The following is a 27,642-nucleotide window of genomic DNA, read 5'->3' on the forward strand; positions in this document are numbered from 1 at the left end:
TACCGCCCACCTTAGTCATCGGTATCGGTAAAACCGTACTACATCGTCACCAACCAAAAAAAAAGTTAGTTACTCTTGTCAGTAAAAAGATGCTTTGATTCCCAGTGATAAAATACGCGTTTAGTCACACTTCTTAATAACCTGCTAGACTCAAATAATTCAAAAATTCAGCGCACCCCAATCGTCACTCTTTACATAGCCAACCGAGGTCTCTATACGAAATGCTAGAGACAGCAATGCACCATGCAGCAGGATAAACTCTGTATTTTTGACAGATTTACATTGCAGTTAGATTTTGGAGTGAAAATGTTCTACATAGACAAACTGCGCCTTGCTAGTTAGCCTGATATCTCTAGTTTCGGGAAACAAACCGCATCAATCTTACTGAAAGAAGTGAGTAACAGAGATACTCCGACTTTCCAAATTGTATCCCAATGGCAAGAGGTTGAAACGTCAGAATACTAATTTGATCAGCATTGTATCATTTATAAGGTGTAAAGCATTGGGGGCTTGTTACTATGGGAAAAATAATGAACACCAGGGTGGCTGAAGTTACTGATTATTTTCTAATAACAGCACATTCTGAAGTGTTTTATTCCTCTTAAATCACAGCAATTTTGCAACAATGACTTTTTTTTTTTTTTAAAAAAACAAAAGAATTACACATGGTACTTTTTTTTTATCCATTTAGAGTTACTTTTAGTGTTGTGTAACGTCCATTACTTACTTTATTTTGAACAGCTATAAAATCATTGTGTCTCTGTTTTCTCTCTCTTATAACTAATGAGAAGAAAACAAATCTAGCTTGTCACATAACCATAAAGTGCAAAATCCTGACAGGAAAAGAAGAGTTTTTTGCTAAAACTGTTTTCATTGTTCTAATAATAACATATTAGAACGAACGCATTAAGAAACCTGACCAATCCAAACAGAGCATTCAACAGCACCGTGGTATAACATCATATTATTTATAGGATGTCACCTTGTAAGCACTTTTAAAGTCAAACTATTAGCTCTGTTTTGAAGAGCTGCAGAAACGGCAACTTTCCCAGGAGGTAAGAGAATACAAGAGAGAATGAGAGAGAAATGAAGGAACGAAGCGTCCTGGCTGGAACACAGAGACCGTTTGATGGGAGCATTTTATGAATCCCTTGGTGTTCTTTACTCACACGTGCACACAAAGTGTTTGCTCTTTTACCACAGCTGCCTCTAAACCTGTCACTAACGTCTCCGAGCACATGAGTGGTGCAGTAAAAATGCTCTCAGGACGACTCGTTTTCCCATCCGTTCCTCCTCAGGATTCTCCCTCCTCTCCTTTCAGCACAGCCGTAACTCCTTTGTTTATGCGGCCAAATTCATCGGGGGAACAAAAGCATTCCAGTTTGGATTTTTTTTCTTTTCTCGGCTGAATGTCTAATGATGAACGATTGCGCGGGTGTATCGTGTACACGGTCAGACCTGTTTGAGTGAGTGATGTCATCGTTCTGAAAGTGTGTGTTTGTGTGTGTAACAGTACCTGTTGTGTGCTGAAGTTGGCTGGATTGGACACGGAGTTGTTGGAGGTGTAGAGGCCAGGGGAGGATGTAAACCCTGATGCTGGTGTGTGTGTGTGTGTGTGTGTGAAAGAGAAAGAGAAAGAGAGAGAGGACACTGTGAGAATCCATCGGCTCAAGCTGGCCATGTTGGCAGATCTTGGTAATCAAGTTTTCATTACTCTCGCATCTATCTGCAGGATGGACTGAAGCTATTGTGCTGCTTAGCTGTAGCCTATAATTACCTGGCATCTGATAGGGCGAGTAGGCCGTCTGTCCAGGCTGGGGGGTGGTGAATCCTGTGCTGTAGCTGAGCCCTGATTGGATTGTGGACTGGGTCTGGGACAGCCCCCCTTCTGTCTTTATCCCAGGCAACATCACCCCTAAATCTGCTGCAAATATACATCAGGGGAAGACGCTTCACTGTAAATAAGTTATATGTGGTGGTTTGGGGAAACCCACTGGCAAACAAAAATGAGATTCTAGACTTTCACTATCTAGCAGCAATTTAATACCTTGTTTTATTTCATATCTTTTTTAAAGGCGTCATGTAGCTACTAAGTTAGCTAGCTATTTGTTACACTTAAGTTCTCACTGAAGCAGCTATTGTCAGGCCCTCCTCGGACGTCTGTGTGTTCGAGTTCGGAGGTCGTGATTACGACGTGGCGTGTGTTCAGGTTTAGGACAGAATAAAATGGATGGAAGTCTTTTGATTTTTTTTTTGTATCATCAACAGGAAGAAGTTTATTTTGACCTGCTGAATAGAAAACGCAACTACAACTGTACCCGGACACTTATCATGCAAAACTACCACTTAAATTTTACCGTCTGCTCTACTGTAGGTGTCACATTCACATTGGCAGCTGCCATGACTTTTTGCCACTGACTCACCACCTGCTCAGAAAGTCGAGGCTCACCGAAAAGTACAAGTTCCCGAGGTGTAGTTATGACGTTGAGGTGGTCTTTAAAGTGCACTCACTTTGTAATGACGATATTTCCGTCAAGATTTGAAGGCAGCAACTGGTGAATCTCGTTGATGAAAATCTGTTTATCATGCAGAATGAGGGGGAGCTGTCTAATGACATTAATCGGTTTAAATCGCACATTATAAAGATCAGATGAAGATCCGATTCAGAATGGAGATTGCTTGGAAGTTATTTATATTTTAGTTGCTGTGGTGCTGTGGTGGTAGGGTGGCAGGGTGGCACGGTGGTGCAGGGGTTATGCTGCAGCCTCATAGTTCCAGGGTCCTGGGTTCTGGTACTGTCTGTGGAATTACTGTTGCATGTTCTCATGTGGGTGTCCTCTGGTGTCCTCCCAAAATCCCTAACCATAGCCACTGAAAGTGTTTAGGCCTATTTCTATTTGAGCAACATTTCTGACTTGGGGAATAGAATTGTGGGTCGTGTAGTACAGTTGCAATCAAAATGATTCAACCCCCATTGCAAATCAGGTTTATTGTGAAAATTTACAGACTTTCAGCTGTTTGCGATGAACAAATCAAACAAAAGCAAGTGAAATAGTTCAACACAACGAATGCTTCAAGTGGTTTCCCCAAATTCAACTGAAAATGCAACTTATAATGACTTCTCCAGTTTCAAAATTATTCAACCTCCTGAACAGAATCCCTCACAACAGCACAAATATGCAAAACAGGTCTTGTCTCGAGCACACCTCATGCAACTAATCAAGGGCTTCATTAGTTGCACCAGGTGTGCTTGAGCTGGAACACATGCAAAACCTGAACTGGCTAGGGGAAGAAAATGTATAAAATACCTGGACGGGGCAGAAAAAGGAAGCCATCAACGGCTGTAACCAGATTTCTGAGAAGGCAGGTTGTGAAAAACCCTCGAGTGACTGCAAAAGACCTGCAACAAGACTTGTTGGGAACAGGCACTGAGGTTTCAGTGAGCACAGTAAGGCGTGTACTAAACGCAGAAGGTTTCCATGCCAGAACTCCAAGACGTATACCACTACTGACCCAAATGAAAAGTCACTCAAAATCATATAAATAAGCCACAGAAGTTTTGGGATTCTGTTCTGTGGAGCGATGAAACAAAACTGGAACTTTTCGGCACGATGAATCAGCGGTATGTCTGGAGGAAGAGGAATGAAGAAAGTACACTCTGTCTACAGTCAAGCATGGTGGTGGCTCGGTGATGCTCTGGGGCTGCTTTGTCTCCTCTGGCACTGGAAACCTGCAGCGTGTGGAAGGCGAGATGGATTCACTGAAGTATCAGGAAATCCTAGGAGAAAACATCATGCCGTCTGAGAGGAAGCTGAAGCTTGGACGTCATTGGACCTTCCAACAGGACAACGATCCCAAGCATACCTCAAATTCCACCAAGGCTTGGTTGCAGAAGAAGTCCTGGACGATTCTACAGCCCCATCACAGTCACCTGACATGAACCTCATAGAAAATCTCAGGTGGGATTTGAAGAAGATGGTTCCAGCACACAAACCCAAGAATATTACTGGAGGGATGGGCTAAGATTCCTCCAGAACTCTGCCAGACGATATGCATCTCATTTGCAGCAGGTCATAACAGTAAAAGCGTGCTCTACTAAGTACTGAAGATGCTTTCCATGAAGGGTTTGAATAATTTTGAGACTGGAGAAGTCATTATAAGTTGCATTTTCAGTTGAATTTGTGGAAACCACTTGAAGCATTCGTTGTGTTGAACTATTTCGATTGCTTTTGTTTGATTTGTTCATTGCAAACAGCTGAAAGTCTGCACATTTTGACAATAAACCTGATTTACACTGGGGCTTGAAGAACTTTGATTGCAACTGTACTTTAACCAGCAGTTAAACAGAATAAACAAAGCACGTACAGTTGTATCTCATGGTAATAAGCAAGTTTATACATTAATGTGCATAATCGAGTTTTGTCTCACTGTTCCGCTTATTAATATTAGTGTAATGTCTCATTTCCAACAGACAAAGTCAAAGCTACACAGAAACCAATAGTACGTAAGACGAAGGAAAGCTTACCATAGGTGGAGAGACCGTAAGGTTGTGTGGTTTGAGAGTATGGTGTATACACTGTAGACTGCTGCATGCTGCTGAACTGGGTCTGTCCAGTGTAGGGAGACATGGGCGGAGCCACGGGCGTGGACAGGATGTGGGGATAAGGCCTGTCAATCAAAAAGATCAGGACTCTCAAACATATTTGTATGGATCTGTTTGTGTGGTGTTTGTTAGAGTAAGTGGATATATTTCATGCCTTCAGGCCAGGGAACATGAGAGTAGCCGAAACTACCGATGTATGTATGTGTGTGTGTGTGTGTGTGTGTGTGTGTGTGTGTGTGAATAGTTCCTTACTTGGATGGATAAAGGGGAGGTGAGTACTGATGTGCAGGTCGAGGACTAAATCCACTGCTGGTTATAACTGCACATAAAAAAAAAGATAACACAAGTGGTATCAGTTTAGATCAATAAATCGCACAATTTCACACACACACACACACGGTTTGGATCAAGATCCAGCAGGAAATAGCAACATGTGTCATCTATCAGCTCCACTTTGATACATTCTTTACTGAACAGCAAATCTGCAGGGCAGAACATGAATCCTGGACAACTCGTTCTCATAGAGCATCTGCCAAAAGCTGTAAATCCTCACACACACACACACACACACACACACACACACACACACACACACTCTAAAATGACAGTTAACTGTCTTTTTCTGTTCATTCACTAAAAGGAGAAGAAAAACGATGAACTTCTCACTATTAAGTTAACGATATCAAAAATGACAACCTTTCATTCATTCTTCTCCACCCCCCCGCCCCACCTTCTATTCCTTTTCTGTGCTGAATTAATTTCATCTCAATGCACTAGTGCCTTTCCTTTCCTTTCCTTTCCTTTCTTTCCTTCATCCATTCATCTCCTTCCATTTCTCATTTGTTTCCTTTTCTTTCTTTTCCTTTCCTTTCATTCTCTTCCGGTACCGGTCCTTTCCTTTCTTTTACTTTCCTCTCCTTTCCTTCCCTTGCCTTCCCTTCAGTTACCAGTCCTTTCATTTCCTTTCCCTTCTCTCTTGTCCTTGTCATGACGTCAGCACTTCCATGTCCTTCCTCCCCCCCTATTTTTTTTTTACTTTCCTCACCATTTATTTTTTCATCCATTCATTTATTCCCTTTATTCATTTTCTTTCCTAGATTTCGCAGCTCCTTCATTTTTACGTTCCTTTTTTTCTTTTTCCTTGCTAGCACTTCCTTTTCCTTGCATTTTCCTTTCGATCCCTTTTCTCACGCCAGTTCTTTTCCTTTCATTTTCATCTTGTCTCTTATGTCTTGCCATAATGTACTTACCTTTCCTTCCTTCCTTCTTTAATTCCTTCCTTCCTTTCTTAACTCACTCCCTCCCTTAGCGCCCTCTCTCCCTTCCTTCCTTCCTTCCTTCCTTCCTTATCCCCTGCCTCCCTTCCTTCCTTTATTCCTTCCTTCCCTTCTCTTTCCATAAAACACCTGAAATACTAAAATAAAATGTTTTTAAATAATAATAATAATAATAATAATAATAATAATAATATGTCTGTGTATGTCTTTCACTGAATAAACCCATGAGCATTGAAGGAAATAAGACATGTGAGTCCAGACTTTTGTATAGTAGTACATATCTATTCTATATTAAAGCACTTCATAAACTAGATACGTTTTCTTAACTGAGTTTAACAGATCCTTCCCACTGTGAGATTGATGGACTCATAAACTTCTTTAACACACTCCTATATGATACCATGTAAACATCTCTCTCTCTCTCTCACACACACACACACACACACACACACTTTTCCACACACGTTTCTTTGTCTCTTAACTATTGAGACATCAGACCCTTCTGTCAGCTGGAGCATGGGCCTCAGCTCTCTCTGCAGGGGGGATGAATGGTTGGAGAAGTTCGGGATCTGCTCGTGTGTGTGTGTGTGTGTGTGTGTGTATGTATGTCTGCTAAATAAAGAGACAATGCTGTGCTGACGTTAAGCCAAGGACAGCAATTGAGGCGCTTTCAGCAAGTACTGTCAGAGAGTTATACTAGGTTTTGTGTGTGTGTGTGTGTGTGTGTGTGTGGGTGTGTGTGAGATATTTTACCTGACCCTGTGTAAGTGTCCAGCCCTGTATCTCCGGCTGTGCTGACTGCTTCACTGCTGTTCAGCGGCTCTGTCTTTACTGAGGGGAAACAAAGATATTAAAATCATATAAAATCTCCCGTAAAAGAGCCATAACTTAAAAAAAAAAAAAAAAAGTCATATGATGTATGAACAGCAGCCACACCAAAGCCTTTCTACATCATACAAACAGCTTTACAGCCTTTTAGCCAACAGTGTGTCTATACTGTCCTCCAGTATAGTGTATATACTGTGTGTATATACTGTAGCTTTACAACACACTTCAGCACACGATAAAACACAGTGTCTCTAAGTATGTTCACTCTACACACACATGCAATGTACCATAGTCCTTCGTACTTGGGGCAGTGGGCGGAGTGTTGCAGCCCAGCAGCCAATCAGCCGTGTTTAGAACGGTCATGTTCTCGCCTGAGGGAGGGGGGTAGGGGGGGGTAGGGGGGGGTGGGTAGTCAGTTATATCATGGACTACATTATGCAGAAAGGTTTCACTAAAAACAAGCGTGTCCAGTGTTAGTCTACATTCATGTTGGGTTGTGTTTAACATGTTTTCTAGAAGATTCCACATGAAAGTTCTCATGTTGACATAACCCATGGAAAGTCGCTTTACAGTCGATGCTTTGTAAAGTTTTAGTCCTACTGATTCTTTTCTTAGTAACTCACCAACATGTCTAAGGAATATGTTGATGAACAGTTTTGTCTAGTTTATACTATCTAAACAACCTGCTACAGTGCATGCTAGCTAGCTACATTGCAAGACTCAGCCATCAGCCAGCTTAGGCCTGAAGACCATATTTCCCAGTCGCCTAGTAACAGTGTTGTCACAATTTTAACCTCATGAACGGTAAGCGTATTTCGCTTTTCCAATTCAAGTAAATGTTCAGAAAAGGTCAGCAAGGCTGCAGGTTTTTGTTCCATCCAAGCAGAAACACACTTGATACAACTTTAAAGATGGACATCAGTCTTAACGGATATCATTGGACACCCTGTGTAAAGGTTCAAACCCATTAAAGTATTTTGGGTTGTTGGGGTCGACAGACTGAGTTGTTCCCAGTTTATTAGATCCAACGAATCGTTAAGTATGTATGATAATTACTGTGTGAAAATCATCTGCTGCTAGGCCAAAAAGGGACCAGCACTGGACCGCTGCTGATCAGATGTTATATGAGTGGTGAATCACTCTCAATAAAAAACTGACATGATATTAGTGTATCAGATGCAGCAGCGTCGATAAGGTTTTTAAAAACTAGCTTAAAAAATAGCCTAGAGACAAATCTAGAGACATTAGCAACTGTCCAGCACTCGATACGGCTTTCCAGTTCACACCACAGCTGCTGGTTATACAAGTTGAGAGTGCACTTTCGGTTGACTCACCACCAGTGTGTGTAAAACCTGACTTTGTTGCGCTTATGTGAGCCAATTTTCCTAACAACCAATCACTAATCACAATCATTGTTCCTAAAGATCAATCAGTGATCACCATTGTTCCCAACAACCAATCACTGATCATCATTGTTTCCAACAACCAATCACTGATCATCTTTATTCCCAAGAACCAATCACTGATCACCATTGTTCCCAACAACCAATCACTGATCAACATTATTCCCAACAACCAATCACTGATTGCCATTGTTCCCAACAACCAATCACTGATCACCATTGTTCCCAACAACCAATCACTGATCACAATCATTGTTCCTAAAGATCAATCACTGATCACCATTATTCCCAACAACCAATCACTGATCATTATTCCCAACAACCAATCACTGATCACCATTATTCCCAACAACCAATCACTGATCATCTTTATTCCCAACAACCAATCACTGATCACCATTGTTCCCAACAACTAATCACTGATCGCCATTGTTCCCAATGACCGATCACTGATTGCCATTGTTCCCAACAACCAATCACTGATCACCATTGTTTCCAACAACCAATCACTGATCAACATTGTTCCCAACAACCAATCGCTGATCACCATTGTTTCCAACAACCAATCACTGATCACCATTATTCCCAACAACCAATCACTGATCACCATTATTACCAAGAACCAATCACTGATCACCATTATTACCAACAACCAATCACTGATCACCATTGTTCCCAACAACTAATCACTGATCGCCATTGTTCCCAGTGATCAATCACTGATCAATATTGTCAACAACCAATCACTGATCAATATTGTTCATAACAACCAATCACTGATCAATATTGTTCTCAATGATCAATCACTAATCACTATTGTTCCCAACAACTAATCACTGATCTCCACTGTTTTATAATGATAATCACCGATCACCATTATTTCCGACAACCAGTGACTGATCACCACTGTTCCCAACAACTAATCACCATTGTTTGTCCCACATGCACAATTCTTTGCTGCTCATTTTAAACTCACTTCTTGGTGCTATTTACAGTAATAAACGTTAATCTATCTGTAACAGGTTCCTTCATGCCTGTTTCTTGACCTCTCACTACAAGTGCTTCATCTCATCTGAGTTTCTGTTAGAAATTATATTATCCTGTAAATAATTTCAAACAATTGTCAATTGTAATTGTAAATTGGTGACTTCAATGAAACTTTGGTACAGAAGTGTGCTTATTTATTGACAAAGCAATTTAATAAAGCACATTTTAGGTAAAAACCTATATCCTTTTTCTTTTTTTAGATATGTGTGTACCCTGTATGTACATACTAATGTTTGGGCACTTGTGTGTAACTGTACGCTTTCACAAGACGAACTTCCACAGGCAGTGTGATTCGTGCTTGCCTGTAGCTCTTTGTCAGTTTCTGTGTGTGTGCGTGTGTGTGTGTGTGTGTGTGTGTGTGTGTGTGTGTGTGTGTGTGTGTGTGTGTGTGTGTGTGTGTGTGTGTGTATTCAAATTGCACTGTGTGATGATGAGGTAAACTAAGGAGAATGTTGAATATGTCGCTGTTTTGGCAGCGTGTGTGTGTCTGTAAAAATCATTAGTCGCACTCCGATCGGAATGATTTACAGACTTCTGCTGTCTTTTCCTCTCTGTGTTCCTCTATTGTTTCATTCGGCCAGCATGTCAAAACCAGATGAGATCACTGCTGCCCACACACACACACACACACACACACACACACACACACACACACACACACACACAGCTATCTGAAGCGTGAAAATGAATGTGCATTTAATATACACAGTATTTCTCGATTTGTTTAGAATTTTCCTCCCAGCAATAAAATTCTCTAAATACAGGAAATAGCTTACAGTACACCGAATTCTCAATCAAACACAAAACACAAACTACAAACAGCCAAACACACACACACACACACACACACATGTCATATTTTATTCCAGTTGACTCCTAATGACTCAGTGTAGTTTTTCTACTTACCAAACCAGAGTGGATTTGACCTTCAAAACTCAAGTAAATAATCTCCCTGACCCACTCTTGACCAGAACAGCACTCGCTACGGCAGGAAACACACTCCTGACTCCAGACATGAACTCAGACCTTCATTCATATACGCAACTATTTACAGAAGCTCCTTATCCAGAACCTTCAGCTTTAGTACCAGTGTATTTTAAATATCTGAGATAAAGAGACTGTGTGTTAACATAAACCCTTAAAGAAAACATTTTCAAACGAAATTGTTATCTAACATACGCTTTTCGTGTATGATGTCCACACTCGTAGGCTAATTCGAAACTCATAGGTTCATTTAAAACTGTTTTTAAAAAGACAGGATATAAATCACCTCCAAACCAAAGAAATTCTAATGTTATATACACCATTATACTGAATTTTATTCATCCATTAAGTGTTGCTCCTCCCAGTCCAACACCGGCTGATGGCGACAGACACAGAACGTCTCAGGCATTTCTGTGTTAACGTTCTACACAAAAAGGTCTAATCAGGTTAAAAAAAAAAAAAAAAAAAACTTGTTACATTGTAACAAATATTAGCTTTGTCCCCGCTAATCCCCCCCTCCCATAAGATATCCTTTATCATTGCAGGAAAACTGCACAATTGCTGTTTTTCTTTAAAAAATGGTATTTGCAATCATTTTGTACATCAAACTCTTCAGAAATTGTTCTTGTGGAACATTTTCGACTTAACATTTTTTAGACGGCAAACATTTTTCAGCAGTAATGCTTTTATCCCATTTTACTCCTCTGATGCTATTTGAGGTCTTCAGTTCCTTTAATTAAGAAAGAAAGAAAGAAAAAAAATCCAAATTAATTTGAATCTGCACGTGTGCATTTATTAAGCAGTAACACCATCTTTAAATTTGGGAAGTGTTTTATAATTTATGCATGAAATGCATATCTGTAGCGGTCAATGGTCAATTACCAGTCAAACCAATGCCGATGTGTTTTCCTGTACTGAAAAAAGAATGGAAACCCTGTGTTTACTTACAACTTTTGAATCATAGAAATTTAGGGGAAATTCCTTCATTCTGTCGTTAAAGCACTTTAATCAAATCTCTAATCAAATGTAGTTGTAAATTTATAAATTAAACTTTGTGTAATTTATCCTTTCAGAATGCTATATTTTATGGTATTTGTTGTCAACATAATCAGAATCGTGCAGGGATACCATAAAACCTGTTGGATTTATTATTATTATTATTATTATTATTATTATTATTATTATTATTATTGTTATTATAGTGAAAGAGCTGAAGCTTGGATTTGCGTCATACACAGTATTTCATGATTGAATTCAACAACTGGCCTTTGACTTCCATTATAAATGAGTTTGGAGTAAACTGGTTTTCTGTCCTTTTCTCAGTACGAAGGAGTGTGTCAAAATTCCTTCCTGTGGTAATCGCACATAAATTACAAATAAAACGGATTGGGATTAGGTCGCAAAACACTTAAATAATTCTTTATTACAACAGAAATACACTTAACGTTGACTTCTTCCTCTTTCCTGGCCATTCTAAACCTTTTATAGCTGTGATAACCCTGCACTCATTCCAGAGGTAAGTCAAAGATTTCACATTTAGGTAGGAGAAATGTTCAGCGCAGACTGTGTAGAGCACACAACAACACACGCTAATTACTAGAATTAAAACTTGCTGGCAGTTGGGTTCAAAAACCTTCATATGGAGAAATTTTCTATTATACTATACTATTTCTATATTTCTATCATTACAGTATATTTATGTTTTCTTAAATTTGAGATGTCAAACTATGATGTGATGTTAAACCGAGGTCCTGACTCTCTGTGGTCATTAAAAATCCCAGGAGACTTATCGTAAACAGTAGGGGTATAACCCCGGTGTCCTGGTGAAATTCCCCCATTGGCCCTTCTCTATCATGACCCCCTAATAATCCCCATCTCTGGATTGGCTACATCACTCTCTCCTCTCCACTAATAAATGGCGCACTTATATAGCGCTTTTATCCAAAGCGCTTTACACTGGTTCTCATTCACCCATTCACACACCAATGGCAGCTGAGCTGCCATGTAAGGCGCTAACTTGCCATCGGGAGCAATTTGGGGTTCAGTGTCTTGCCCAAGGACACTTCGGCATGTGGAGTCATGTGGGCTGGGAATCGAACCGCCAACCCTACGATTAGTGGACAACCCGCTCTACCACCTGAGACACAGCCGCCCTAATAGCTAATAAGCACTAATAACCTAAGCACTAATAGCTGGTGTGTGGTGGGTGTTCTGGCATCATGGATGCTACACACTAGCGGTGGTTGAGGGGATCCCGACTTTGAGTGTCTAGAAAAGTGCTGTATAAATGTAACACTAACAAGGTCTTAGACAAAAAACCCCCCAAATTTTGTCCCAAATGCAACTTGATTTAAATTTTTTTTTTTTTTGCCAGAATTCAGCCACAGCAACATCCGACAGGTTTTCCTAGACCACCACACGTTTATAGACTCTACACCAGAGTTTCACAGCTTTAAACATGAATCTGAGCCCAGACATTTGTACCCATACACTAAAAATCTATTGCTTAAGGTGTTCACCAGTCCTGGGTTTCTAACTGTGAACTGCATTATTTAAAATAACAACCATAAATAGTAAATAATACTAATTCAATTATAGTGACTGAAAAGCATTTAGGAACTGTAACATCCCTATTACTTCTGGGATATACTCTGAGCTACCCCCAAATTTCAAAGAAATGGTACATTCCAACAAATGACTGCATATACTTGCTTTTTATGTACTAACATTTCAAGGGTTTACCCAAAATGGCGCAAAAACAAAACTACAAGTAATCAGAAATCCTGTTAACAAGACCAGGCTGGAGAGTTGTAGATAGTGAATCGCATTCAAATTCAACACTTGGATGCACAACTTGGAACTGTCTTGAATGGGTTAGTTGAAGATTACAGCACTAAGGCTGTCAGTAAATATAAATGTCCAGTGGGAACAGGAACACGAAGAAGACCCAGGTGGCGGCTCAGTGGTTAAGTCGTTTGGGCTACTGATCAGAAAGGTTGTGAGTTCAAATCCCAGCATTGCCAAACTGCCCTTGTTGTGTCCTTAAGTAAGACCCTTAATCCACTATTGCTCAGTGGCATTAGCTTTCCATTACAACCAAAAATGAGCAAATGTAAATCATGAAATATATCAATGTGCTGATGGAAGGATCAAAATTTGCCATGAGCCAAATGAAGTCGTAATGCTTGACCTGAACAGTACAGGCTGGGGGTAACACTGAGAAGGCACTTGGTGTCCCAGTCATAACCCTGACGAATGTCTGAGTGGCATGATGGCATCCTTTCATGGCTACTGATTTATCATTTCTAGCATGTGACCATTCCAGGAACATGACAGCAATGTTTCATTGCTTCAGTGACCTGCACATTCCTTGTACGTTGCAACTTTGGGATGAAGTGAAATAATCTGTCTGTGCAGTCACAGTGCAATTCAGACATTTCCACATGGAGCAACATTTCATCCAGGATCTTGCAGAACCCATGTCCAGGCAAATTTATACGGATTTGAAGGTCAGCAGAGGTACATCACACTACTAGGTGGGTGTACTTAATAATCAGGCAATGTAGTGTATACAAGTAAGGAATAAAACACTTGGGGGTATGGTGTTATAGGAAAATAATCGTATGACAGGGTGGTGCGTGCGAGTAACACGATGAAGTTGATTATTTTCTTATAACAGCACATCCCGAAGTGTTTCATTCATCTTATACTACAACAATTTGCCAGCTATTACAATTAAAAAAATATTACTTAAACAATGACACCTTGTATTTTTATCCATTTTTAGCTACATGAAATGTTGTGGAATGGCAGCAAAACAAGTTAGTTCCTGTTATCACTTATGTTATAGCAGTTTGCCATGTCAGAAACATTACAGCTTTACCTCTGACTGTTGCAAATTGCTGACACTGGAGACTCCTTCCAAAAATGCTACATACATGTCTCCTCACAGAAAACTAGACTAATCATAACTGAGAACTCAACAGTGCTGTGGACTAAATATATATAACATACACAATATGATAACTCATAAAGCATGTCTGATAACTAATTATGCTACACTGATGTTGAAATGCAAGCAATACGGTTACCATGACGCGGCTTTTCATGTTATGAACTCGACATACGAAAGAAAACTAGGATTTCTACATGACACAGTATTGTTCCATAATCTACACTAGTCTCTAAGTGTCTCACCTCCTGTTCCGTTGGTCGAGACGCTGTTAGTGAGGAGACTCTTGTCCAGTTTGGAGCTGCCATCGCTGCCACTGGCGACTGTGTGCTGAGGGCTGGTTAATTCCTGCATTTCCAATGACCTGCCAACAAACAACGGACTGGATCAGATGCTCCAAAAACAACCCGGATATGAGGTTTAGTTGGGAGAGAGAAAGTTTAGCTGGGAGAGAGAAAGCCCTGAAAATGTAAGAAGGAATAAGAAGAGGCACGAATATGGGGCAAGGACAAAGAAGAAAAGGAAATGAATCATAAAATCTGAAAGTGATTTTGCTGGAAGATGCCATGTGTTTGGCCGAGCGAATATGACTCTATCCCAGAAGCATCAGCAACAGTTCAAGGTTTCACATATGAGGAACCCAAGCCATTTTTAAAAAAAAAAATACATTTTAAACTTCCTTCATATGTAGCTCACAGAGCACTTGTTAAGTTTTCTAATTATTTGTTGTTCATTTTCTCAAACTGAATGATTACTTAATTTGCCTGATCGGGCTTTTGCCAAATTTAAAGTCTGAAAACACTTATTTTTGGTGTATGAGTCATTCCTACTAGCTTGCATATCTCAGGCAATGACATGGTGATACAGAAAACCAGTTAGGACTCATTTTTCCTGCTAACATCCCAGGAATCCAACACCTTCCTATAGAAAACTACTATTGTAGTATTTTGTAGCCAGGGACTCATTTAACTATAAAACTGAATTTCTCAGTACAGATTGATGAACATAATCTAACTGGTCAGCACTTATATAGCCCTTTTTCCCCAAAGAGCTTTACACTGGTTCTCATTCACCCACACACACACCGATGGTAGCAGAGCTGCTATTCAAGGGGCTAACATGCCATCGGGAGCAACTTGGGATTCTGTGTCTTGCCCAAGGACACTTCGGTATGTGGAGTCACGTGGGCTGGGAATCGAACCTCCATCCCTACGATTAGTGGACAACCCACTCTACCACCTGAGCCACAGCCGCCCCGTCTAACTGTTTAAATATTGGACTCATTATTTAAATGTGTAATAGTAATAATAGGGAGCCACAGAGCATTTTGTTACTGAACTTTCCACTCAGAGAACGCATGAGGAAGGTGCAAACTGACGTTATCTACATAGGCTACTCATTTGTGAGGTATTGAGAGGCAGGGTGACATTAATAGCAACATAACCTCAGACAAAATCAAGTCACACTTGAAGTTACTTACAGCATCCATCATACGGTCTAGCAGCTCATTTTGAGTGGTTTTAGACATACTTTTGTTTAACTACGTTTAAGGTAATCTCATTAAGCAGGGTTGACAGCTTTCAGCAACATTTTCAGCCTAACTACATCACAAAACCACACAAAAGACCTGGAAAAGTTTGGCACTGGAAAACGGAGACATTTTTCTTCTTCCTTTGCTTGGGGAAACAAGTATTTCACACGTATTTCTGATGTAGGGGGATTTTCCACACCATAATCCTTCTTTCCTCATCCCAATATTTGTAATATATCTTACACTAGAAGCGCTTCTGCCTACATCATAGCCACACTGTCTGGATATTACGTGTTGCCTTTTGAGGAAATTTATTAAGACTTAATTCTGATCATTTGCTATAAAACAAGATCTTGGATTCCACAGAGTATTTTTTCTTAAACTAGCCCAATCTGGCAACTCGGTCATTCACTGACATGTTCGCTCTTCCTCCCCTACTGAAAATGTTCATAGAGTGAGCATGGGGCAACTTTCCCTATTGACCTCTATTAGTGCTTTTTGCAGTTCCCATTTTTGACCACAAGGGGCAATAATAATTGTATAGAAGCTAAAGCTGGCCACACACTTGAAGATTTTAAGCCTGATTTGCACCCTTCCAACGACCTTAACAGGTGGTGGTGTGGGGGGTGGGGGGTGTGAGGGATGGGGGGTGTGTGGGGTTTGTGGTGATCCGATTCAAGGCTTGTCGCTACCGACTTTTTGTCCAAAAAAATCCTCAATTGTGTGGTTTCATTACGATTATTTTTCCTAAACGGTTGATATTCACGACTCTTGACCGGCCTGCCGGAGGCGGGATACCCGCAATAGCCAATGAGAGCGGTCAAGCGTCACCAACCGGGTGTTGTGTGCTTTTATAGCGGAAACATGGCAGCCACAAACATGCCACGGAAGACACGACTATGTGTGTGTTTACAAAGAAATGCCTATCATGTAGAGGATGTTTAGTAAATAAAGTTACCTTTAGCTAAAATTGCTATTTTGCCATTTTGTTTCTCCTTTTTTGTTTTTCACTGCAAAATATAACGCACGCCAGGAGAACCAGCTGACGACGTCGATCGTTACTCCATATTTGTTTTTCTTCTGAAGTCACGTTTGATAAAACGCGAGTTTCTGTGAGATCTCGTGTCTGTGAAACCATTACTACAATCGACAGGTGTGCCGTCTCGTGTTCTGGCTGAATCGTCTAGCGTGTGCGTTCGGAGGATTATAACTGTAACCAAGTGGTAAATGGTCTGATTACTGCCGAAGTTAGAAAAGCTGTTATTGCCTAAGTTGTCCTTTAGGTGTCAGTAAGTAGCGATGTTGGGTACAAGTCAAGAGGCTAGGCACACGCACACCCACACACACTACGCAATGTTCTGTGAGAAGTGCGAGAGAGAAGTTCACTCTTCTTGAGTTTGCTTGGTAGATTTCACATCATCCAGTGTGTTCATCTAAAATGTTGGGAGTTTCAACTCCTGGGAATTGAAGGTATTGTGCGGTGCAGGAGCTCATAATTTTTTCCCACTGCCATATTGTTGTATTGTCAGATGTCAAACTTGTCAGCAACACTATAGTCAAATCACTTATCAGATCAATTACTGAATGAATTTAAATCTAAAGAACCCTTTAAATGTGTTCCTGGTGGTCAATCTAAATCCACGGTCACATAACGTTAAACATCGGTTGAAACTGTCCTCATGTCTGTGGTCTCCCGCGGTTTTAAAATCGGTTAAGATAAAAAATCGTCTAGCGTGTCCCTGGCATAAGTGGGGCAAAGATCACACTGATTGTGCAACATCTGGAAGGGTGAGCGACTCAACGAAACCTCATCTTATATTTGTCAAATAGCAACATTCTTTAAAATCATATGTAATTATTATTTCAATGCAACAGAGTTTCCATTACAGAAATGGTTCCAAGTGTAATCCCTTCAGAAAGTTAAAACCATTTATCATCCAAAGAAACTTTTTTTTTTTGGGCTGTATCCACCATACAGCCAAATGCTATAGATTTATTTTTTAGTTCAGTTTTCTATTAACTCTCAGGCACATGACATAAAGAAGAGACAAACACTTAAGACACAATAAAGTTCTCTCAACCACTCTACTCACAAAACCGACACTATTCATCTCATTATAACAGGATATAAAACTATTCTCATCTCTCTCTCTCTCTCTCTCTCTCTCTCTCTCTCTCTCTCTCTCTCTTTCTCTCTTTCTCATGGCTGCTTCTCTAATCAGGCTACATCATTCAAATAGACATGGCTGCTTTTTCCTGTCTATGGCAGAAACATCTGTACAAAATTTAGTCCCACAAAGACACACACACACACACACACACACAGTCTGAGATCCAGGTACCAAATAGTCTTTGAACGTACACTTTTACAGTACACCCACTCACACATGCAATGACTTTAACATCCCTCTCTCTCTCTCTCTCTCTCTCTCTCTCTCTCTCTCTCTCTCTCTCTGTGTGTGTGTGTGTGTGTGTGTTTATCCTCTCTGTGTGCATCTCCTTCTGTTCAGACTCATAAAACACTTACTATCACTGTCAAACGTCACAGCCAGACATAAATGACCCCTAAATGGACATCATGTTTGATACATGGTCGTGTGTGTGTGTGTGTGTGTGTGTGTGTGTGTATGAATATATGTATGTATTAGTTACCTGTTGTCAGAAGGGTCTGAAGCGGGAGGATCAGAGAGAGGTTTCTTCACCTGTAGAAGAACAGAAAAGAGCATAATTATTCTCCTTTTCTCAAATTTTTAGTTTTCTTTCGCACAAAACACGGCTGAAATCCAGCAGGTTATTTGTTTAAATAAAATTCCTTTTATTTATTCCTGGAGTCACTAGTCTACTTTTGGTTTAAAAATTTTTTTAAAAAAATCCCCTTCTCTCAAAACAGAAGGATAGAAGAATATACCATTTTATAGCATGGTATTTTCACAGTTTTTTGTGTAAATCGTCGTATAATTACTTTTAAACAGTGGTCTATATGACTAAAGAACAAGTCACTGGCATTCTCACACACAAAGATTATAATAAAGAATATAATAAAAGTATACACACAGATCAAACATAACATTAAAACCACTGACAGGTGACGTGAATAACATTGATTATCTCGTTACAGTGGCAGCTGTCGAGGGGTGGGATATATTAGGCAACAACCGAACATTCAGTTCTCGAAGTTGAGGTTTTGGAAGCAGGAAAAATGGGCGAGCGTAAGGATCTGAGCGACCTTCACAAGGGCCAAATTGTGATGGCTGGACGGGATGTGTTGGCTAGAGCATCTCCAAAGCGGCAGGTCTTGTGGGGTGTATATAGCACTAGTGGAAATGCTTCTAATTTGCATTTTTTTCTAATTTAATAAACACTTTTCATTACAAATTACATTACTGACCGCAACTTGAGTGAAAAGGAGAATCTTTGAAATACTGACATGGATTTCAGAGTTATTTAGTATTCGATACGGCCCCTTTTTGCTTTAATGCCGGTGTGGACTCGAGTAGTACGGACTCCACTAGTTTGTGCGAAACCTTATGGAAAATAAAATCCATCAGAATGTCGTCGATAGAAGAGATTAGACATGAAGACACGCTGACCGTTTGTACAAAGCAGTTAACATGGTCAATATCACACATTTGCTTTAGATTGCAGAATCTTGAATACTAAACGCTCAAGACAGTGTGAATATTGACTTTCTTTCTTTGAAATATTTCAGAATTCGAAAACCTTCTGTTTATTTCCAATTTTAAATGAATAAGAAAAAAATGTCCCAGATATTCAACATGGACCCCGCTGTATTTACATATACAGCCATGTGAACTGCAATAAAACAAATTTACAAATGAAATGAAGTGAGATGACATGAAATGGTGGTGCTATCTTACATGTAATCCGTGCTGCAGTGCATAAGGTGCCATGTAAATCACTCCAAAGAATTATGTTCTAATCAGCACGTTACCTTCACTTTATGTTTCTAACAGCGTAACTGCTCAATTGTAATGGACACTGGTAGAAAATTTATGAATGATGTTTCAGTTATACAGGTACATCAGATCTTTTTCCCGAAAGATTCTGCAACGAAGCCCAAATCATCAGAAACAGATTCCTAATATGGAAATTAAATTGCACTTCATAGACGTTTGTGCCCTTAACACCTAAAGGCTATAGAAATTAATACAAAGGTTTATATACTTCTACTTCTTCATACGATTAGGGTTTGGTTCGGAATGTGAAACAATCCTGATGATATTTCTGAATGTGATATAAAAGCTTCTTCCACTTCCCCCTGAGGACTTTCCTATTATTTATCAGCACCTTTTAGCCATGGCTTTGTGTGCACGTTTCTTCCATTTGCTGTGAACGACGGTGTCCCCGTGTCTTGTTTATTCCCCTCTGCAGCCCTGTACAACGCCGACGTTTTCTGATAAAGCGCTTTTCCTGATTGCCACAGCAAACCACTTCATAGATAGTTCGAGCTTTAAGACTGAAGATAAGTATATAATAAGACTTAAGAAAGTAACTGTGTCGATGACCTTAAAAGTGCAATAGGTGCTGATTTAAAAAAAAATTTAAAAAATTATTCATACAAATAACCTACGCAAAATGCGTAGAGAATGATGAAAGATAACTGTTTAAGCCATGGCCTCAGGACAGGTGTTTAACGTGGCTGACAAAACTAGTCCGGGAAAACTGCGTTATGACCCGGAGTGCTTGTTTAGGTTTGAACGTGCATCGTCAGTCATTTTTTAGATCCGTTCACACGCAACCTGAAATCGGCACGCTCCCAGAACAGCCAGATAACTCTCCTATGCTCCCCCCCCAAAGTGGAGTCATTTATTACTGGTGATGGGGATAGGAATGAAGCTGAGTGCAGGATTAGCAACATTCCTCACATAACGCCCTGTAAAACCGGATAAATTCATTTAACTCAAAAAATTCGAGGAAACTAATTACCTCAAACATTTTTACGTTGATAAATCAATTTCTTTAAGCCAAATACACTTAAATATAACAAGTTTGAGTTCATTTTTTTTGTTGTTCTATTTAAGTGTATTTGGCTTAAAGAAATTGATTCATCAACATAAAAAGTTTGAGGTAATTAGTTTCCTCGAATGTTTGGAGTTAAATGAACTGATCCGGTTTTACAGTGCAGGTATGTAAACTTAGTCTGTGTAAAGCTTTGAATTATTTGAACGGCAGCTTTACATAACAAATCAATTAGACAGTGAAGGTACCGTCCTGTTAAATCATTATGAGTCATTTGCGTAAAAAAATAAATTTGATTTGATTCACATTTACTTTTCTAATAATCTTCCTAATGCTCCTTTAAATCGTTACACAATTTAACAAGGTGCATTCAAATAAGTGTATTAGAGCATGGGAATGTTTCAGCTTGAGCTGTAAAATAGAGGAACTTTTGCACTCATTGTTTATCTGTCATGAACGGTCTGCTTTTGCTTAAGGATAAATATGTATCTGCGAGCCAAAAGATACGCTTTCCTAACAAAAACGGACGCCTCGCTGTTTCCTCCGCTCACTTTTTCCTCACCTCTCCTCTCCTCTTTCTGTTTTTGGATTCATTTGTCAGAGTGTGGGTGTAATTTAACGAGCCGCTCCTCGTATTTCGTTCTCGAAGAACACTTTTGCCACTTTTTGTTGCTTTTCTTAATATCGACTCTACGTTACGGAATTCCCTCGCTTTCCCCGTGATATACGCCTGCGAAGACAAAAGGCTCGGATCAAAGCGTGGAGAAATTTAGAACGTCTATAAACGTCTCATATTCAATTTAGACCACTTACCCCTTGCAAACTACAGAGCCTGCAGTCATATGGGACCTTAATTGAAAACACACACACACATGTACATGAATACGCATGTGTGTCAGATGTAACGTGTGGTTTTGGGAGGGGTTCAGAGCATGTTTGGAATATTGAGTGGTCGCTGTGCAATGTCACACACACACACACACTCATTGCAGCTCTTATTTTACTTTAGTGTGGTCCAAATACTTGGAAAGGAATGTGTGTGTGTGTGTGTGTGTGTGTGTGTGTATGTGTGTGCATCTCTAAACCAAACCATTGAAAGCCTGATGCTTTGGGCTTGAGGTGTTTGTGGATGCAGGTGCAGACAAGAGCCGTACATGCACAGTGTGTGTGTGTGTGTGTGTGTGTGTGTTTGTGTGTGTGGAGGCAGCAGGAATGAATAGGTGACTGTTCTGTCATCAGCAATGGGAAGTAACAGATTATACGCAATCCGGCATCTCAAATAGTTCCTGGGAAAAAAAGGAACCTTGTCTCGGCAATAAGAATTCTCCGAGTTCTACTCCAAAGCAAGTCCTATTTATTTCTAAAGCCCAAAATCACAAGCATGGCTCACTGGGCTTTATAGACTCTTAGAAATGAATAATGCATGGATTTGATTCTCTATAAAGACAAGCAATAATGCTTGTCCCTCCCCGTGAATGCAGTGATTTTCATAAACGACAAAAAAGCAGTGGGGCGAGAATAATAAATAAAGCAGCAGACATGAAGCTACACATCTACAGGCAACTCCAGAGTCATTTACATTTAATAGCAATGTAGTGAGAAAATTGAGTCATACATTCATTTTTGCCCGTGTCGTTGATGGGTGCCAATAATTCTCAGCATGACTGTATGTAATATGGAAGATCAGCAAATACGCACACAACACTCGCAGGGATTCCCAGGAAACTTCAGAAATTCTTATGAGATTAGAAATGATTTTTCTTTTACGTTTCGGCTCCGTGGTCCCCGCCCCCTCTTTAGTAAAAAAACAAAAACAAAAACAAATAAAAACTGGCTACAGTGAAATACCGTAAAAGAATGTATACTAACGTTCTTTACATGCGATTGCCTACAGTGTTTATAGGAAGCCTAGTGTACAAATAAAACCCAACATTCCGAAGTTTTATTACTCCTTCAGTCGTAGGAAAAACACTTTCTTGTGACAAACCCAGCTTTGCAAGGCACATCTTCCGCGCAGTAAGCGAGAAATTTCGCCGAAGGAACGGAAAAATAACGTTATTAACTGGTTAAGCACTTTTAAAACCATGTTTTCGCACAGTTTAAGACCAAACAAAAATGCGTTTTTTTAAATTTCTTTTTGTTCCATGTGGCGTAAGTAATCCCTGATTATAGTGTACCGTGTTGTGCTGTTCCTTTTTACAGCGAAATCCCAATCCCATCAACATTTCCCATGCGATAATGTGAGTAACATGTGACCACGTGCGAACAAAAGTGTTTCTACATGTTAACCCCTGAAACTGCAGAGTAAACACAAATAAAATCATGCCCTACATGTGATTTAGCATGTGAAAATGAATAAATCACGTGACAAATAAAAGCACATGCACTACACGTGGAAAAAAAAAAAAAAGTGTGAAACTTTACCCAAATGTCTTAAAAATGTTATATTGATGTTGTTATATTGACATGAAGATTGTTCTTTCGTGCAATTCGTGTCAGTATGTCCCGGTGCTTTCATACTCTTTTGCTACACACTCAAAAGTGTGTACGTTTTCTTCACGGAATGAGTACACACTTTTAGTGCGGAGTATAAGGAGGCGAATTGGGACGCAGCAATACTCTTATGAAACTCATAAGCTGCACACGCATTAACCTGAGCTCAGGATCAAACTGAGGACCTTGGAGCTGCGTGACTGGGTTCATTCTTACGGGGTCCCCTGGTGGCTCGGAGGCCCTAAGTGACTGCATACACCGCTTATAGCTAGAAGCAGTTCTGTCCACATCAATAGCTCCTCAGAAAAGTACCACCTGTGGAGCAGGAACTAAAATTGGTGGAAAGGATCAAAAGTTCATGAATTCCTGAAAAAAAAAAAAACCCACATGATGCCAGTCCACCATTATTAATTTCCTCTATTCATTGATGGAACACTCAGTAACACACCAAGGGTGCGTGGGTTCCTAAAACATTTCCCCATTTCTGTTCATTGACATTTTCAGTGAAATCGCTACGCTTCCTCACACACGTGTTCATGTGCGACATACAGAAACTCCAGCATTATTGCTAGACACCTGAACACACACACACACACACACACACACAAGCACTTGTTCTCATTCGGAGTATTATGCGTTTTACCACTGTAACTTCATACCCTATCTTTTCATGCTTTCATGTAAAGCATTGTTGAAGCCACCCCTTTCCCCAACCTGTGAGTGCGCGCACACACACACACACACACACACACACACACACACACATACACATTTCAAAAAGCCCCAGGGAGGTGTAAGACTATGCCACACGTCTCCTCCCAGAAATGCTCCTTTCTGCAGGTCAGAGAGAAGAAGAAAGAGAAAAAAGAAGACACACCCACACACAGGAGAACGTATATCAATGCCTGAACCTTCTCCAGGTGATAGAATGATGCGCTGTATTGTCTAAAAAAGGCTGACGTACCTGAGGGTGAGACAGAACTAAACACTATCTAACCTGGTATAGTATGCACACACACACACACAACACACTATTTGTTTTGAGCTTCACACATCGATGCTGAACATCCTAGTATCAATTCCATCATTCCCCCCATATAATAACTTTACAACGAGAATCTGAAAAGCAAAAAAATAAAATCAATAACAAATAAAAGATGCAATGACCTACTTAAAAATCTCATACCTGTCTTATTTTCACATTGCTCTGGTGCCTACATTTATCAGATCATCGAACAGAAACGTTTTAAAACTCGTCTCACTATAACCTCCCTATATGCTTGTCTTAGATTGCTCCGTTTCCATGCCAACCTAATGTGTGTACTCAGAATGGCACAGTCCAACAAAGGGGGGGAAGGGGGACAGAAACTGGACACCAGACTACACCAGGCACACCTACACAGCATTTCAGTGTGTGTGTGTGTGTGTGTGTGTATGCATTTGCGTATCAGTCCACGTGTGTTTGATGTCTCTCTCTTTCTGTTTGTGTGTGTGTGTGTGTGTGTGTGTGTGTTAGATTATAAACTGAAACTTTATATAAAAAAGCACTCTAGCATTAAAATGGCCCTTTCCCCTCTGATTGGAGCCGACAAAAAATGATGCTGAATTATTCATGAGGCCTCGTGCTTGTGTCAGCAGCTCGTTAATTATTGAAATTAATCTCATTAACGAGGGGCCGGGTTTCAGCCGCATTTAATTAAATGATGAATTGCTTCCCAGATGTCGACGTGCTTGTTAAATAATGTGCTCAGTCTGGACCCGAAGTGTCCTTCAGGACGTCACCCAAAAATTAGACATGCACACATGCGCTCAAACACACACACACACACACACACACACACACATTTCACAATGGTGTAATTAATTATAAATAGGTACAGTATGTGCAAATGATTGTTTATTGGACACACAGGAAATGAAATAAATTTTGAAAATTTGAAAAATATTTTTCATATTTAAGAAGCAAACGTCTGGTGCCAAACATGTCTTAGCTGATCAACTACGTACATTTGTAGTAGAGAGAACATTTTTTGCTGAACCACTCCTTTAATGATAATCTACACTCCTGGACAGAAAAAAAAAAGAAATGAGCCAAGCCCAAAATGGTAAAAAAAATATTAAGATTTTAATGGTCTTAACAACAAATCATTGGTCAGATAAAGAAACTTATTATGGGACAGCTATTCCCTTTGATTTCTTATAATATCTAAGCCTTGTGGGTAATCTTGCAGACAGCATTTTATTTGTATTTTTATTTTAAATTTGATTTACTGTATTTTATTTAATTTTTTTTTTTTTAACTTAATTTTCATTTTGTACACCCAGACATGTGTTAGCTTTGCTAGTTAGTAGAATTTCACATCAAACATTTGAATCATTATCATAATTTTACCTTTGGAGACAAGAAGTCTATATAAGTGAATTTCCCTGTTTGTAGCTTTCCCCCAAACAGTTCACTACAGCAAAAGTAAACGAGCAAATGGTGGCACGGGACGTCTCAGGAGGGCATGGGTGCGCCTCGATCAGCTCCCTAGCTCCCTGGGTCGTCAATCAATCGGTATAGCGCGTACACTTATAAATATTCAAGTTTTATATGTCATATAAATTTGTTAGCTTAATCACACACGTTTCTGTCATGGTACTCCAAGCAGGATCGTAGGCTAGCTCATGGATTTTATTTTATTTTTTAAATCATTAAACGCTTAAAAGTCATTAGACTCAAACAAACAGTATGGAGAACGTCAAATAAAGCTAAAAATCGCTAGCATAAGTAATCATTTGAGAGCTACAACAACAATAACAAGCTACTTCCGTTTGTAGGTGAAGTTGTCTGAGTTCGTTCGCCTTTTTTTTTTTTTTTTTTTTTGAGCTGAGAGGCTTCAGAAAATATGATGACATTTCCAGTAAGGGAACATAATGAGTATCGATGCACCCTGATTTTTACGGTGTATTGTGGGATTTTTTTTTTACAGAACGAACGTTCCAGTGTGCTGGAAGGATTTTGCGATTGAGACACAATCGCAAAATTTTTAAAATGGCCGACTCCCTGATCAGTACCCTGACTACTGAACTAGAGAGCTGGTTGAGTTGAGACGCACCCCATTTGTTTAATTCTTACTAATTCCTGACCAATGATTTGTTGTTAAGACCATTAAAAGCTTGAAATTTTACAATTTTGGGCTGGGCCCATTTTTTTTTTTTTTTTTTTTTGCGGCCCAGGAGTGTAGATTTGAGTAAATCACCTCCAAACCACTCCAAACATTATCCTGATTTTACTCCATTAAATGTTCTTACAATCCAACATGGCTGACGGTGACAGACGCAGACACAAACACGTCGAATCAATTATGAAAATTATGGACTATAACAATCATTAACTATTTTTAAAAATAGTTCATTCTGAACTAAACTACATAGTTCATTGGTATCGGATAAAATTATATAAATACAGTAAACTGTACATTTTCTATAATATTGGACATCAAAGTAAATAAACGTGTATTAAATGCATTAATCCATTTTCCCCATTTTACTTCTACTTGATGCCTGTTAATATCAGATACATTTAATAAGTGATTTTTTTAGAAAAAGAAATGATGCAAATGTAAATATTCATCTAAATCCACCTGCTCTTTTTTGAATTAATAAAACAATCTAAAAGTACACATGAAAGGGTTAAGGATTTCTTTTTATTTACTTTGACTTATTCTCAATTCAACTCCAATCAGAAGTTATGTTATTTAAACATATAAAAACAGCAAAGCTGTTATTAAGGCCTGTAAAACAACTTATTTCAGACAAATTCAGATATTTCTTTTAAAGACCTGCAAACTCGTCCACACTTTCTTGAACACTTCCTGTCGATGTTACTTGACTTTCGGTCAATCTTGATGCCCTTCTACACTTGGACCTTGTTTGGTGCAGACTATCTGAGCTTCATCTTCAGTTTAGTCCATTTTGAAATATTTGCACCAAACAACTGAACCACTAAATACGAGTCTCGGTCCTCATCCATGTGAACTCTGGTTCTGTTAATGGTGAAAACACGGTTTTTTGAAGATCTGCACCTAAATTACACGAAAGGGACTAAGTGCTTACATGACTGAGGTAGTGATAGTTTTTTTTGTAACAGTAGGAACACGGAGAATGTTACTCATGACTCAAAGTAAAGATCACTTTCATGTAAAACAAAACATAAAGATAAACCTGCCTGCATTTGTTTAACTATAAATGTCTTAAATTCATTTAAATGACTATTTTCATTTCCATGAATAACAGATTGAGTCTAAAAGAGATACATTATTGACAATATTAAATAATATTGGCGCATTATTAGCGAGTAGTTAACTTTGTTAGAGTAACTATGGTATCGCTTTAGTATTCTGAGTCTTCTTAAATAATAATACACCTAGGTACATGACCTGTACACTTTTAAAAAATAAAGGTTCCAAAAAGGGTTTTCAGCCTGATGCCCTAGGAGAACCCTTTTAAGTTGCAGAAAGAACCTTTTTATTCTCAAGTTCTTTAGAGGACCATCTATTTTC

At 39.4% G+C, this 27,642-nt stretch overlaps 1 protein-coding gene across 5 annotated transcripts in view; it reads right to left on the reverse strand.

Annotated features, from left to right (window-relative positions):
* Positions 1-27,642, reverse strand: part of eya4 (EYA transcriptional coactivator and phosphatase 4) — a 58,252-nt gene that overhangs the window by 15,965 nt on the left and 14,645 nt on the right. For 2 of the 5 annotated variants that reach the window (XM_053644431.1, XM_053644429.1), the window contains exons 3-10: positions 18,278-18,327; positions 14,340-14,458; positions 6,996-7,079; positions 6,634-6,711; positions 4,856-4,922; positions 4,526-4,668; positions 1,778-1,924; positions 1,517-1,596 (exon numbers count right to left, since the gene is read on the reverse strand). In XM_053644431.1, the coding sequence (XP_053500406.1) occupies positions 1,517-1,596; positions 1,778-1,924; positions 4,526-4,668; positions 4,856-4,922; positions 6,634-6,711; positions 6,996-7,079; positions 14,340-14,458; positions 18,278-18,327 (768 nt within the window). The remainder of the gene's footprint in view (positions 1-1,516; positions 1,597-1,777; positions 1,925-4,525; positions 4,669-4,855; positions 4,923-6,633; positions 6,712-6,995; positions 7,080-14,339; positions 14,459-18,277; positions 18,328-27,642) is intronic. The other 3 variants (XM_053644432.1, XM_053644433.1, XM_053644434.1) reach the window with 3 other exon arrangements.

Source organism: Ictalurus furcatus, chromosome 15 (assembly GCF_023375685.1).
Source record: "Ictalurus furcatus strain D&B chromosome 15, Billie_1.0, whole genome shotgun sequence".
NCBI classification, from domain to species: Eukaryota; Metazoa; Chordata; class Actinopteri; order Siluriformes; family Ictaluridae; genus Ictalurus; species Ictalurus furcatus.